Source organism: Gopherus flavomarginatus, chromosome 6, assembly GCF_025201925.1.
Source record: "Gopherus flavomarginatus isolate rGopFla2 chromosome 6, rGopFla2.mat.asm, whole genome shotgun sequence".
Classification (NCBI taxonomy): Eukaryota; Metazoa; Chordata; order Testudines; family Testudinidae; genus Gopherus; species Gopherus flavomarginatus.
In genome coordinates this window covers 26,012,113-26,028,196 of record NC_066622.1, presented here as the reverse complement: position 1 = coordinate 26,028,196, position 16,084 = coordinate 26,012,113, and the positions used below count along the sequence as shown (strand labels likewise).

At 39.6% G+C, this 16,084-nt stretch overlaps 1 protein-coding gene across 8 annotated transcripts in view; it reads right to left on the bottom strand.

Moving 5' to 3' along the window:
- TASOR (transcription activation suppressor) overlaps positions 1–11,978 on the bottom strand; it is a 60,067-nt gene extending 48,089 nt beyond the window's left edge. For 3 of the 8 annotated variants that reach the window (XM_050958422.1, XM_050958425.1, XM_050958426.1), the window contains exons 1-2: positions 11,433–11,978; positions 1,776–1,921 (exon numbers count right to left, since the gene is read on the bottom strand). In XM_050958422.1, the coding sequence (XP_050814379.1) occupies positions 1,776–1,921; positions 11,433–11,808 (522 nt within the window). In that variant the 5' untranslated portion in view covers positions 11,809–11,978. The remainder of the gene's footprint in view (positions 1–1,775; positions 1,922–11,432) is intronic. The other 5 variants (XM_050958420.1, XM_050958419.1, XM_050958421.1 and 2 more) reach the window with 3 other exon arrangements.
- Between the last annotated feature and the right edge of the window lie 4,106 nt (positions 11,979–16,084).

Below are 16,084 nucleotides of genomic sequence, written 5' to 3'. Positions count from 1 at the left end.
CTGACTACTGATTTCTGTGGCACAAAAACCAAGTCCGAATTTCATATTTTGTTAGTCTTGCCTCAATGCTATCAGTTTGTCTTCAGTTACAAAAAATGATACAGTTACAAGCAAGCTTGCACTGGACCCATGTGTTATTTTAAACAGAATAAAAAGGAAAAAAAAGTTGCCCTTTAACTAGTGCTTTCATTTTCAAGAAAGCAGAAGCACATTAACAAGGCTATATTCTTCTCCCCATGCTTGAGAACTTTGTAGTATTCAGCCAAACTACGTAGTCACAAAAACACTCAGGAAATCACCAACAGTTTGTGAATTGTCTGAAAACAAGACAATACACAAGCCAGTAAAATCTGATGTTATAGTTCTAGAATGCAGTGATATTTTTTGGTGTGGCACTGAGGAGACAAACAAGTTTTTTCTTCAAGAGGGTTCAGCACAGTATTTTCATGACTGCTTCTTAGTTTTAAAGCCACACTGCTTGATTTGCTAATTCAGCTATTGAACTTGTTTTGCCACTGCTTCTGAGAGAACTATAAATCTAGAAGAGATATGATTTAATGCAAGAGAAATATTTAAAAGTTAAATAGACTACTAGTCTATGTAGAAGGCATTAAACCTGTATTGGAAGATACCACCGTTAATTTACAATAATTAATTTACACCTCAAAATTGAAAGACAAACAGGAAGCACAAAAAAGCTCAGATCTCAAACAGCGGCACTGGCACTAGCTCCCCCTCACATTTTTCCCCCCACTCAGTTCAGGGTGCTAGAGTTTCATCCACCATAAAACTCTTAGATATTCCTGACATCAAGCCAGCAGTATGAGACTTCGAAGCATAGTCAGTAGTAAAATTGCTGGACCAGTAGTAGTCTGGACATTTTGGGCCAGATTCTGCAATTGGATACCAGACCTCTGAAGAAGCACAGTCTTGGTTACTGGCTCGGCTATGACCAAAAAGAGATTTAAATGTTGCAGCCTGTTTTCTGCACTACAATCTTCTGATATCTCATAAAATTTCCATTAACACTGGGCTTAGACTTGGGGGAGGGCACGCAGTGGCAGAAGAGTCACAGTAGCTCTCCTATCAGTAACTTCATGTAGTGTTAAATTTTATGTTTACCTCAGTTCAAATGATATTCACAGCAACCAGTCTGTTTTATTCAGAAGAATAACGAGGCCAGGCAGGCAGGAGAAACCTAAAGGCCTCCGTAATAGAAATAGTAGGGTACATAGCGAGAAGCGTGAAACTCCACCCATTTCCCTAATCTTGGAGGCAGCAAGATCAATTCAGCAAGCCCTCCCCTTCCCCTCACTTTTTGGAGGGTAGGGACCAAAGAAGGCGGCTCCAGTAACTCACTCCTGAAAGGTCTCTGCTGTATACACCATCTATTGCAAATCTGGTTAGCTCTGCTAGTAATGGGAACTTCCAAGAGGAAAGACTAATAATATGGTTTGTAAACAGTATTTCTTTATATTTCACATTGTGTATTAGTAAGAGTCATGTTCTGTTTTGAAATAGCCCTAATTTAGTTATCTTGAATTTAAAAGCTTATCGGATTATTTCTGTAGTGCTATCCATTTAAGTACAGCAACCTAATTCAAATACAGGCAGTCACATACAGTGTCCTCAAGCACCCAGCATGAAGCAACACTACAAGGATCCAACACTTAAGCATATTAAACCGTTTGGCTTCAAGTAAATGGAGTCGGGCAAAACCACTAAAGTTTATAGCTTATACGCTGTTTCATAAACAGCAAACTGTGGGTACTCACCTCCTTTTCCAACAGCTCACTATGGATTAAGCTGGCTCTTTTGTAATTGAAATTGGCCATCGAACCTGACTCCAAATAAGATGAATGCAAAATTTTCACAACATCTTCAAACTCTCGAGATCCCATAGCTACTGGCTGAAAGAGTGCTATACAGAGAGAAGAAAGTTAGTATTAATATACATTTGAAAGCTTCCCAGTACATTTTCATTTCACTAATAGGATTTTTATCTTGATCTTATAAAGCTATTTAATGGCTTGATTCATTTTAGATATTTTGTATTAAAAACTGTCTCACAAAAGGTGGAATTTAGGCTTGTCGGGATCACAGCCAGGCACGTCATTCTCATTTCTCCATCCCATACCAGTATTTACTTTTGAGCAAGCTGTCAACTTGGTTTACAAGAGCTTTCCAAGGGAAGTATACTAATGTAATTTCCACATACTCCCAAGAAAGTAGTAGATATACATTGCAAAAAGCTGTAACGTGCAGTTACACCAAATAATGTGGTGTTGTAAGAATGCAGTAGTTTCAGATTGTAGCCCCTCTGTTTTCTCAAAAAAATTGATGTTACAGTGCCTGGTGAATATGTGGGCTACTTACTCTGACAATAAATGGCTATTATAGAGGGCACATTATAGGTTCAGCTATGGTTGCTCACACTCTAGTTTAAGAAATTCTCCAAGACAACATGGGTCTTCTGTACAACATAATTATCATTCACAAAGATGGCCACTTCAAATTTACTTCTTTGCTAAGCTATTGCCTAAATCTGCATAGCAGTCTCCTTGGTTTGGGTTTATCTTTCAGCCCCTCATCTCCATCCCCACAGACCATTTTAGCTGCACAGCATGAGGGCCAAAAGACCAGCAGGGGACTGTAGAGCATGGAGTAGCAAAGAACTGAAGCACAGACTTGGAGAGAGAAGACCCAAAGAAATGGAGCTGTACTCCTAAGATGACACGTACTAGGTATTTTCTCCACACAGCTTTTTTAAGGTGTACAGAAATAGAGCTTTATCTTGACAGTACAGGAGTTCTGGTTTGTACACAGTTCTGCTATATACCTTCCAAATAATGATTTTGCCCTTCTATTACTGCCTGCCTCCCACTCTAAAAAGCATAGGATGCACAGAAGTTCTAGAAGAATTACAAAAATAAATGTGGATAGAAGTGTACAGAATATTTACCAAAATAGCAGTAAGTGATTTAGAGCGTGCGTCAAGGATTACACAAGACTGGGCCACGGTGTGTGCATCTGCATGGTTTTTAAAAGGGATGGGAGAGGTGCACAAAATTAAACAGGGTCATTATAGAGGCTCCAAGTCACAAGAACAGCTTGACTAATAGCTGGTAAAAGCTTGTCAGTTACTGCCAATTAGAAGACAAGGACAGCATCTATTGTTATATTTATGGTCACGCAATTGGGTCCATCTTAATGGAAAGTGAAAATAGTGAGTGCTGCATGTTTTACTTATCTTGCAAGAATGAGACTTAAAGGTATATAGTGGAAAAAGACTAATGAGCAAGCAGTTTGCTTTCCAGTGGCATCTAGTCAGTCATCAGACCCTTCTAGGAAGAAATTGTTAGACATAGGAGTCATGATTTGGTTTTTTATGCAGTATTAAGTCACTGCCATGGTTATTTAAGGCACCTGAGCCATACATTTGTCTCTACAAGGTGGCTAAATTTAGCATGAACATTAAAAAAAACAAATTGATCCTCTTTTTACTGATTTTTTTTTAATTTGTTACTGAAACAAGTCATCTTTCAACAGAGGCAGAAGGCTTAGTTCTTACAGCTGTATATAGCATACAGTTGTACTTTTAAAGATTTAATGCCATGGTAAGCATTAACACAAAACCTATTTGTTATACATACACAGTTATTATGCATGTGAACCCTATTAATGACAAAGATTGGCTAGAGAGTGTGCATTATATGTATTACAGTAGAGTCTGAAGGCAACTACCGACTCATGGCTCCATTTTACCAGGTATCATACTGACATACAATACCTGGTCCCTAACCCAAACACAATCATAGTTCAAGACACTGGGGGTGGGGGGAAGACACCCAACCAAGCATAGGGGGGAAGGAACAGAGAGGAAAGTCAGAATAAAAGTTTTTTCCTCCATTAACTAAGATGGATTACAGCGGCAGTTTCAGCGCACACACACACAGGAAAGAAAACCAACACACACAGATTATCTTGGCTACATCTTGATTTCTTCAAATCTAAAAAACATGTGCTTTGTTGTTCACTATATTAGAGCTCTTCTTATAGGATTAAGAAAGGTTACATCAAAGTATTGGGAAATTTCCACACTACCTACAAATAAATGTGTGTGTCAAAGTTTTTAAGAAGTCACTTGAGTAATAAATCTGATTTAAGACTGCAGTAATTCTGCAGTTATACAGTATCAACATGCACTCCATTCAATAAATTATGCTGGAAACAGTTTCACTATAGATTGCATCGAACTTTGATCACCATGGGGATCTCTGTTTAGAGCAACTAAAAATAAATTTTCTTCAAATGTCTTGTAGTAAAAATAACGGGGTTTGAAGTGGTTGTCCAGTTATGTTACTATGACTGTTGTTGAATTCCTGTAATCTTGATGAACAAAGTTGCCCTAGCTGCTCAATGTTATGTATACAGTTCACAAGACTTGCAATATTATATACAAGAGTGGCCACATATTACAGCAGCATATTGTCTACTTCCTCAAGGCAAGTCTGTAAAAAGTCAGGTTACTGCCTATGGAGAGGTCCTGCCTGCTGTTAAAACTCTGTTGGGACATTAATAATGATGTTACACATTTGTGTTTTCTTAGACTTCGCACTCTGATGAATGATTTTTATGGAGATCAGCAGTCCTCCAAAATGTAGTTTCTTCACAAGCCTGATCTTCATTTTCTTCTACGATGAATAATGTTATTGACAACTAGACATCAAACAGTTTTGCATATGGCAAGTCACATGGACTGCTGCGGTATTACTACCTAATCCCTTGAACAAGGGGAGTATATGTAGTCCACAGCTCTGGTAATAACAAAAGGTTTGTTTAATTTCTTGGGAATAAAATTTTATATGCAGAAAAAGACGTATAGCTGTTGTTCAAGAATAGGTTTTGAAAGCGTATTATGTAATTTTTTTACATTACATGAAATTTTATTAACTTATGTCTATCACAAGAACTACAGTTAGGCTGAGAATTGATGCCATCTCTGAACTAAATATAGATCCATGGGCAATATAGCAATTTGAGACTCCTTAAAGCACCTTGGATTTTCAGAAAGTGTTGAACATTCAACCACTGGAAAAGTCAGGCCCCTTTAAAAAGTCAAACTAGGCACTCTTAATTTTTTAATATCTTGACCCTAAGGTTCTGAATTGAAGGTGCTTTAAACCCGAAATATGCATTTCACCTGAGGGAAAAAAAGAGTTCAATGAAGGATCTCATTCTGTGTATGATTTGTTTTCATCAAATCAAGCAAGAAGCAAGGCTTTATGATGTGTCTTTTGATGTCAAAAAAAAAATCCACAAATTTCATTACAGAGCAAGTTCTTTCTGTTCACATGTAAAACACAAAAAAGTAAAACTTGTGTAGCTTTGTTTGTTAACGTTTAAATCTTTTACAGTATCTTAATGATCAACAGCCTTTTGCTTCAATCTTAAAAAAAGACAACTATTTTCTGTTACAGTTGGCTTACTGAGGCTTAAGGAAAAGCAATCTTCTCAAAGCATACAGCAAACAGCAGGGCTCTTACATCCCTACTGCCTCAGCTGATGAAATAGTTCAACTGAGTTGCTTAGATGAAAAAAAGTTGGGGGGGGGGGAAGAATGGGGGGGACAAAACCAAAAAGCTAATTTTATTAGGGGGTGGATGGGGAAGTCATTCAATCCTGACTTCAGCCAGCAAAAACTCAGTCAACAATGTTAACACAACCTGGGTTTCAGGAGGTTTGTTCTGTTTGTTTGTTTAAAAAGGAAGGGAGCATTTGGGGGTAGGTCAGGGAACATTTTTCTATACATATCACCTGTTGCTTAGGACTTAAATCTAAGCCAGAGAAGGTATTTTAATACAGTTCAGGAGGCACATAGCCCCAGAACCACCAGTTGAATGTATGGTTCCTATACAGACTATGCCATGTCAAGATTTTCGTTGCAACCAAGTACTAATTATAACTATAGAAGTGCAGTTCCAGACCATATTGTCTATATTACTATGTCTAAAAGATAAAGACACACGTATTAGTTCTTTATAACCATCACCACATCCTGTAATATATGCACACCGTTTAGATTTTAATGGCATTCATTAAGCTTCTTTCTGGTCTCTCTCTTCAAGGAGCTCAGGAAGGAAAGTACAATTACTAGGTCCCTACCAAATTCACAGCCATGAAAAAAACAAACACACCACACACCATGAAATCTGGTCTTCTGTGTACTTTTACCCTATACCATACAGATTCCATGAGGGAGACCAGTGTTTCTCAAACTGGGGGGGAATCCTGACCCAAAATGGGGTTGTAGGGATCACAAAGTTATTGGGGGGGTGAGGGATCATGGTATTGCCACCCTTACTTCTGCACTGCCTTCAGAGCTGGGTGGCCAGAGTGTGGCGGTGGCTGGCAAAGGGCCCAGCTCTGTTGGTAGTGCAGACAGGTGGCAATATCGCAACTCCCTGCCCCCCCCCCATTAACCTTGTGACCCCACACAATCCCCTTTTGGTCAGGACTCCTACAGTTATAACAGCATGAAATTTCAGATTTAAATATGTGAAATCATGAAATTTTTTATTTTTAAAATCCTATGACCATGACATTGACCAAAATGGACTCTGATTTTGGTAGGGCCCTAACAATAACCTGGATTAGAAAAATACTTGGACCTGTTTATACTGGCCGTTTTCCAGTTCTTGTAATGTTAACTGCATAGTTATGGAAAACTAATTTATAGCATCCTTATGCCATATAGGAACTATGCTCAATGGTTTGTGATATTTTGTTTGAAATACAAAAAAGATTTCACTACACTTACATAGAAGCTAGACCAGTATTTTAAGAATTTTTTATATATTAAAAAAATGAGACTTTAATGTTTGAAATAAGACATTGGTGTCTAGACTGGTGCTATGCCTTGTTTTCAATGTCAAGATACCATTAGTCAATTTCCATATACGACTCTCAGTAAGCAATATATCAATTCATTCAAATCATCAGATTAAATTTGCAGTTCCCTCCCCCCCCCTTTTTTTTTTTAAAAGACTGTTTGAACTTGCAACTACATCAGAAAAATAATCTTGCTTTCTTGAGAAATACTGACTGACTGTCTTCACCTAACGCTTCAGGTTTCCAGGAATACAAAGCATTTTCCTTCTTATCCAATCAGTAAAAATAGCATGATGATATTGCTCTTTAGGAATGAATTGTTTCTGCCACCAAGATATGAAAAGTACCATTTTCTTGAAGTCACGATTTCCTGCTGCAAGATCATCAAGACAGACACGCACTGATAAAATGGGACATCACAATGGTTAATATAAGCCTTGAGATTGTATTATTGTAGCGTCTTTGCTTCAGAAGGGCCGTAAACAGTTTACAAATTCAGGGAATCACTTAATCCCCGAGGGTGAAAACGGTCACTGGTGAACAGCATGCAACCACCCTTCCCAAAAGTTTAGGAAGAATAATGGAAAAATACCTATCTAATGAACTGTCAGACAATACAGATCAGCGACAAGCCATCCTCAGGTGAACTAGAGTTTGGCTAACAACCCAGCACTTACAAGTGCCATGGAGTCTTTAAATGACAAGCAAGCAAGACCTAGATCTTGCATCTAGATAGAGAAGGAAGAAGTGGTACCCTAACAAGTGCTTTAGTACCTTCCTGAACTGGCATGTGCCTATATTTAAGCATAGGAGCAGCAGTGGGACTACTCAAGCACATATTTAACTGCCTTTCTGAAGTCGGAGGCATAACGCTGATGAGTTAGTCCAACAGGGAGTCCAAAAGGAAGACTGGTACCAGCGCTACTGTGCACTTGCCCTTCCTTGTCACAATTGGGTGAAAGGCATCTCCAAGCAATGACCAGGCTCAAGCTGGCCAGCTTGCAAGATTTGGCTTTTAAAAAAAAAAAACAAAACACACAACACACCACACACACGAGATGGTAGTAGGGCAGTAAGCTACATGGTTCATAACAAAACAGGAAACTGTACTATTATAATTAGTGCCATGTGACTAGATACCATAAAATAGACCAAATCCTCAAGCCAAAATAAATGTAATGTTTCCTACTTATAAGGTCATATTCCCTGAATTGTCCCTATAGAAAAGGTTGAGTAAATAAATTTAAAAAAAAAAAAAAAAATCCTGCCATTTAATGAAAGTTTAGACCTCCCCCCCAAGAGTTAGAGTCTAATAAAGAATTAATAGAAAGAGCTTCATTATATAATCCCTCAGTTAGCTCCATCTGCTTTGTTCAGTTCATTTTCTGTAACTCTCTAGATGGTAGGCTTAGCCTTGATATCATGCTTTCATTTGTTTCTAGTCATCATTCAAGGAACACCTATTCCTGCTTCAGAAACCGAAGCAGCTGGTAGACTGAGGATTCACCTGTTTTCTGATTTTGCAAATTCCATGTAGTTTTAAAATTGTCTCTTTTTTTTTTAAATAACTGAGTTCAAAGTATAGGTTTTAGTGTCCTTTTTAAAATGTAATGAAAAAGAAAATGTAGTTTTGACGTGCACTGATATAGTGCTATCATCATGGAGGAGCACACAGAACTGTTATAGGTCATATATTATAGGGATCAGTTGCCCACAACTAAAAAAGTCACCTTGTGGGTGGAATACAGCAGCCATTCTGCACCAGCAATGCTACAACATAATTTTAGACAACAGGCCAAGAATAACTTAGAAGAATTGGTGGGGAGGGGAGAAGCGATGTTGCCTAGTGTTACCAAGTTTGGAATTTGGGCAGGGCAGCAATCTCAACATCCCTACCTTTCTAAAGAGAATCATGTTATCTTTATCAGCCATTAAGTGCTTAGTGAAAGAATGGGGTGATCTTGGTTTCAGAATACATCCAGAAGACCAAAGTGCCAGCAGTGCATTGTCACTCTGGCATTAAACTGGGCTACTGGTGTAGTTCTGATTTAATACCACAACTTCCCAATTCATCATTAACACTTCCTCCAACACTCAAGTTCTCTCTGGAAGCCTTCCATCCAATTACTGATCTGGCCCAATTTTGTTATGGCTTCTGATGTGCCATGATATCATTATGGCTTATTATACTATGGTATTGTTATGGCAACAGCCAAACACCCATAACAATAAACCAGCATATGTATATGATGGAATGGAAAGAAATGTTTCAAGTGTCCAAAAGTTTAACTAGCAAGTATTATTAAAAACAGACCTCTTTAGACAATATTTTAAAGAAGAAATTATGATACACCAAAAGATGAAATCCGTAAGAACATGCCAAATAAAAGCTTGATGTTAGCAAGTCAGTTGGAACCAGTAAGATCAGACTAGTCTCCCCCTCCATCCCAAAGAAAGTGATAGAAGTCAAACTCAAGCTATCTAAAATGCTTGACTGGTCAGAAACATATACTGCAGGAAACAATCCTGCACAGGCAGGTGAAGTACTAGATGACCTAGAAGGTGTTTTCCAGACCTAGTTTATATATTTCAGGTTTCTCCAAATTCACAATGGAACCAAGTGCTAGATAGGTACTTTTAAAAAAAAAAAAAAAAGAAAAAAAAATCAATGTGATGCACTGAATGCCTCAGATTTGGTTCTATAACTTTGTGATTAAAACAATCACATTTGGTCTTGGGACATCTGAAACAAGAGGAGCTATTTTTTAAACCCAGGCATTTTTCTAATCAGATGACCATCAAGGAGGACAAGACGTTACTTTAAGTCAGTGGTTCACAAACTGGGATGTGTGAACCCCTGCGGGTTCGTGAAATATTACAGGGGGTCCTTGGGAAAAAGATTCCCTAATGGCGGACAGCGCTGTCCCTAGGGACTCCCAGCAGCACAGGGCCAACAGCCCAGAGCCCCTGGACTTCCAAGAGCTAAACAGATCAAAGTACGCGTATCTACCACACTGAAGAGATTTAAACTTCAAGACTCCTTACAATAAATGGGAAGGCAGATGGATTTTTTCCCCCGTTTTTAAAATTAACTAGGCAGCTAGAATTGTTTTTAAAAATTATGAACACCACGCTTAAACTTTGTTATAACGCGTTGTTTGCCCGGACTGCTCAAGACCTGAACGCTTGTGTAGGAGGAACTCTTGAGTTGGCTTCTTAAATACCTTCAAGCTGTTTCACATCTGATGCTTGATGAACTATAGAAGCCTTGTTTTATAACAGGCTTATTCAAAGTGATACAAGCTACGAAACTGAGATCCTGGAAGTGTGTTTCCATTTTCATAATGTAATAAAATACAGTAATGATAAATAGTTAATAGTGTGTAATAAGCATGTCAAAAACAAATTTTGTATTTCCAAGATCACTGCTTTTATAAATTATACTCAGGTAAAGAAGAAAATCCCTGGATGTTCATTTTAAGTGGGGGTTTATAAGACTTGACATTTTAGTGAAAGGGGGTCACAGGTTGTTAAAGTTTGAGAACCACAGCTTTAAGCCAATCACCTCCTTTTACATTAGCCTCTGCTAGCTTCATATCCACTTTTGTATTTCTGAGAGAATCACTGCCATCTTTAAAATGGGAAGGAGAAATGGGATAATCAAACAAACCTACCTTGACTTCCTCCTTACAGAACAAAATTTTAAAGTTACAAAAGTTAAACAACCTCTTTGAAAGATGAAAAACCCTGTATCTAAATGTTTTGCAATAGTAACTGTGGTGTTATCGAGCCCTGTTCCACTACCGGGGAAGGGCAAGAAAGGGGCAACTTGGGGTGGGGGCACCAAAGTAAGTAAATCTTCTTGGCAAATTAACAAAATAAAAGCAACCAGAAATAAACAGTCTCCCCCAGGAAATGAGAGACAGCCCTGGTTTCAGAAGTTCCATTAAAAAAATAGGAGCCTCAAAAAAGTAGCATTTCCAGTGTGAGGCACATGAATGTGGGATTCACACTTCTCTCCTGCAAAGAGATGGAGACACACGCAAGCTTTCAATGGGTAAGGAAAGAAGGGCCATCTTCTCTGCATGTGTTTCTGAAGCAGAAATGTATAAAGTGTTTACCAGCTCAATCTAAATATGGATGCATGTCTCCTTCAGAGAGGGAAGATAGAAAAAGAATCATCTTCTCTCTATGTCCGTGTGCATGTCCCACAGAAAACCATCTTCTGTGTGTCTCTGAGCATCTCAGAAGAGGGGCTGTGATAAACCGTTTCCAAGCCCACCCTGATCAAATCCAGCCTTTTCCATTTTTAAGCTACCATCTCAAATTCAAGCTTTTCTTCCTTACACAAAAAGGAGAATTTAAAATGCCTAACACTAAAAATCTCATCCCCAGAAGCCTCTCTAATCGGAGCCATGCCACAGCCTCCTCCACACCCGCAGGATTTTGCATGCAGCTGTGAGAAGTGTATAAAGAGCCTCCCTATTGAATAAGATGAAGAGGGGGTGAGGGAGAGAAGAAGGGAGGAGGAAGGGAACAACCTTTCTTTTCTCTGCTCTTCCTGGGGATCTGAAAATTCCTCCTAATAGGCAGATCTTCAGGGGGCTTGGGGAGAGGGGGAGGACCCCCCAACACGTCGCTGGTTTGTTGTGGCTGCTGCTGCTGCTGCTCATGTGCCGTGGAGACGCTGTTCTTCCGCTGGCTACTGCTGAGATTTGGGGGGGCCTGGTCTTCTGTAGCAGCCACCAGCAGCGCCTCCTCAGCGGTAGCATCAGAGCGGCCGCCATTTTGTGTGCCGTCCTCAGCTGCTGCTGCGCTGCTGCTCTCCACAGCGAGGAGGCCCCTGTCGTTCTTCTCCGTCCGCTGAAGCTGCTCCAGCTCTATCTCGCCACCGCCAGTAACCCCAGCATCCGCCATTGAACTCTATGGCGGGGAAACAACCGAGCGCTAACAAGTGTTTTTTCTCCTCTTCTCCCACGGAGCCACCCCTTCCCAAGCGCCATGCACCACCCGCCCGTACCCTCTACCACGCTCCGCCGCTCTATCACTCCAGGCGCTCACTTTATGGCAACAACTCCGCCCCGCCTTCCCCGCAACATGGCGGCGGCGGCGCCGCAGCTGGGAAAGGGGCGTGGCCAGCGTCCGGCCAGCGTCGACCAATCAATGGGTAGGGCAGGTTATAAATATGGGAGGAGGGGGGTGCTGTGGAAGTGGCGCAGCAAAGCGAGAACATAGCAAATCGGCAAGAATGGCACGGCATCTCCTTTGGCGCGCCTCCTCCTCAAGTCCGTCCCTCCCACTCCTAGACTCCTTGTGGTGGCTGGTTCCCATCTCTATTTTACATCTTCTCGGTATTTGGCCCTGGTAGCAAGATAAGGGAGAGTTCATGCAGATCTTGGTGGTTTTTTCTCTCAGGCAGCACAGCAGCCACAAAAGGGTGGCTTAGCACCATTGACCATTGTTGCACTGCCCAGGCAGTTGAAGTACCCACCATGGGTCGCACTCATGTTGTGAGAGGAAGTGTTTGTACCACGTAGTGTCAGCAAGTCTTTATACCAGGTCTTGATGCTGTTCTGCCCTGGTGGAAGCAAGGGAATCTGTAGCACCAACTGCTGTCTGTCCTACATCTTCTCCAAGCATTCTTGATCCCTAAAGATACCACTCAGACTTTGGTAATCGCCAGAACCAGAGCAGAAGGCCAGGGAGCAGTTTCCTGCCCTCTTTAGCATTTTGGACAAAAAAGAAAGTGGCAACGTAAGCCATCCATCTTCCAGGAGTGGGAATGGAGAAGACGACACAGGTGTAATAGCCTGCTCCCTTGAGAAACAGGAACAGAGAAGAAGGTATCAGTCTGATCCCCACCCTTTTTCATGATTGGGAACAGAGATGAAAGCGTGGGCCTAGTTTTCAACCTTATTTCTGCAGAATAGGAGAAAAAGACGGAGGTCTAGTTCCCCACTCTGCCTCTCGAAGTGGCATCGAGAATTCATGGGTCCTTATCCCTGCTTCAATGTCTATAAGGTAAAGATGGGATTTGTGATTTTAAGGTCTCATCCAAAGATCTCCTACACCATACACTGAATGGAATTCAGTTTATCTTTTTCAGAAAGATAAGGACTGATTCGGTGCTGTCGGGGTTTTAAATGTGTGGTTCCTGTGTAGCTTGGTAATTTGGGCATCCCATCTAGCTATGTGCTTGTGTCTGAACATTTATAGTTCTTAAGTAACTAGTACTAATAACAAAAACTGAAAATAAGAGCTACTGTGAGGCGTTTGTCACCAATTTTATGCTGACTACTTGATATTTCACTGAAGGAGTGTGTTCTTAAATAGTGACTTTCACTATTGCATCATTTAGAAATGTCACTCATTTTGTCCCAGTATTTAGATTCCACACAAATTTGGTCTGCTCTATTCTGTTTAAATAACTTGCATCAGAAATAATTAATCATGAAACTGAGATTATAGATTTTTACACCAAGAGAATTAATCCTACATCATCAGCATCTGCAAACAATGTGTTCTACCACCTACAGTTGATTGAGATTTTCCTGGTGGACGGTGACCTAGGTTTGGTAATAACACTTTTGTGTTCTCCTGACAACACTACAGCAATGCAGTCTACCTACGCACCCTCATCAATCCTCTGGAAACTCCCAAGTACAGAATGCAGCAGCACATCTCAGCAACAAGGTCTGCAATGAGTATATCAAACCTGTCCACTCTTCACTATACTTATTTCCCATAGAATATCATGTCAGATTCAAGGTCTCAATCCTTACTTTCAAGATATTGAACACTGTTACCCTAAAGGTCACTTAAAGTTTTAGGATGAGGACTGTTTCAACAGCTTCAGATCTCTGCCACAATGGAATTGTTTACCACAAGAACAAAGCTTGTTTAACCAGGAGGCAGCTTTCTCACATGCCTATCCCAGAAAGGAATAAACTCAGAATCTAAAACCGCTCCTCCCATTGAACTTACTGTCTTCTGATCCAAGTGCAAAACCCACTTTGGTCTTACCTTGTAATATAAACACACAGCACAGTATACTGGTACAAATAATTTAAAACAGAATAGTTCATAATGGTTTCCCTCTGGGAAGAAGATGAGAGAAAGAAAGAACCATACATGGTAGATATTTGTTACTTAATGCACTTTTGTAAGGTGCATAGGTACTGCAATACTGAAGGCAGTGTAATGTCTTGAATAGAAATAGAATAATCATTTAAAATTTTCTGCATGAATAATTTTCTGTCTCCTTCATATTGGGTCCCATAGTTGTGCCTTGGAAAGTTGAAAAGTATGCTGTGTGGCATTTTCAGAACCTGCCCTCTCTTCAGAATGTGCACCCTTGCTCCAGGAATAGTTCTAAGAAGGCAGCTCTGGCTATGGTAAACAGCTTTAGACATGAAAGAAGTACACTGTAGGAGCTGGAAGATATTTCTTTGCCTGAATCCATTAAATACTTTAAAAAGTGGGACAAAATTATTTCCTGCATAACATTTATGAACTGAGAAGCATTTCAGCATGGTAGCATGGTCTGAGTTCTTTGTTGCTGCTTCACTTTTGTTTGTTCTTCATAAAATTTCTTCAGCTGTACTAGTTGCTTCGGTGGAGAATGTGGGGTAAGTACATTTATTTTTGTTGTATTTCTCTTGTTCTGAACAGTTTGATATCCAGCTTTCAGAGAAAAAGATGCCAGAAAATTTTATGCAGTTACCGCAGAGAGGACTAGCTCATTTTCTGTGGTCTGCTACTAGTGTTTTTGAGTGAGGAAGTTTAGAGTTAACAGTTCACAAATGTGGTTGGTTGTGCCACCTCATGCTCTGTTGTGGAATTGGAAACTGCACAGGAAACACCTAATCATGCAAAGACTTGCACAGTTACTTAACTTTATATATTTTGAAGTCAATGGAACTGTTCACGAATATGTGAAGTTAAGCGTGTGTAACTTTGTAAGATCAGAGCTAAAAGGAGTTATTTTTACATGAAGAATATTGAAGTGATTATTGATACCTCTGCTCCATTACTTATACTAGAAACTTCAAGTGAAGTTTATCAAGAAATACTGTGAATTGAGTAACCAATCACTTTAAAAAAAACAAAACAAAACAGAATAGGAAATAAAGTCATCCATTTCTGTGTACATCTAACATATACTTCAGGAAATACTCCAGCCCACTGTTAGAATTCTTTCAGCTGGATCTAGAAAAAGGTTCAGTTTAAACCTAAGAGTTTTAAAATTTAGGTTTATGGCAAAACTAAGCTAGTTGCTGGACATTTTTTTTTCCTATAACAAAACCGTTGCTATAACTATTCTTTCCTCCTTTAAAAATATTTTAAGCATTTGTTTCCTGTTATAAACCAGAGAAGATAGAAGATGAAAGAATATAAAAATACTGTAAGATGACTCAATATTAAAAAAAAAAGTACATCAGGTTGTTCCTTCAACAGTGTTGGTCATATGATTGTGAAGAAGTTTTAGAATTCCTCCATAGAAAATCTGAGCATCTTCAGCCTACGCCATGGAATTTTTAGAAGTAGTAGTTTGGAAATGTTGTTACAAAGATTAATGATTTTATGCCCCTGTGGCTAAGCAAATACACCACATGTAGACTAGTTAGGGAGACAGTAAAAAAGGTCACTAAAATGCCTCATACAGAAACTCTTAATGAACAAAACATCATATATGACCAGGAGGACAAAGACAAAGTGTTCAAGGCAAGAAAATCCACATCCTCTACGTACCAGGGAGTACTGGTGTTTGGAAGAATTATTTAGTACTACTGAGGCCAAATAAACACAAGAGAGAAACTGGTTTGCATGGAAATGTGCTAACCAGAGAATCAAAGGAATAAGGTGCTGCAGCATAGAGTGTGGTAATACCTATAATTGATATTTTGTCTGATTATAGAGATAAAAGAATTTTAAGCAATTGTAAAAAAGGATAGTTAGTTACTCTACAAAGTTAGGTTGACATTAGTCCACTTGTGTTGACTTAGTTATGCATGTGTCTACACTTATATTTGTCTTCTGCCGACTTATGTGGCCCGTTACAGAGATACAGTAACAGCACCTCCCTGAGTGGCACAAAGCCATAGCCAACCTAGTGAGGTCAATGTAGTGCAAATATACACCCTGCATTAGTTGTGCCAACCTTAACAGTGCTCTAGTACCTGTCTGACAATGC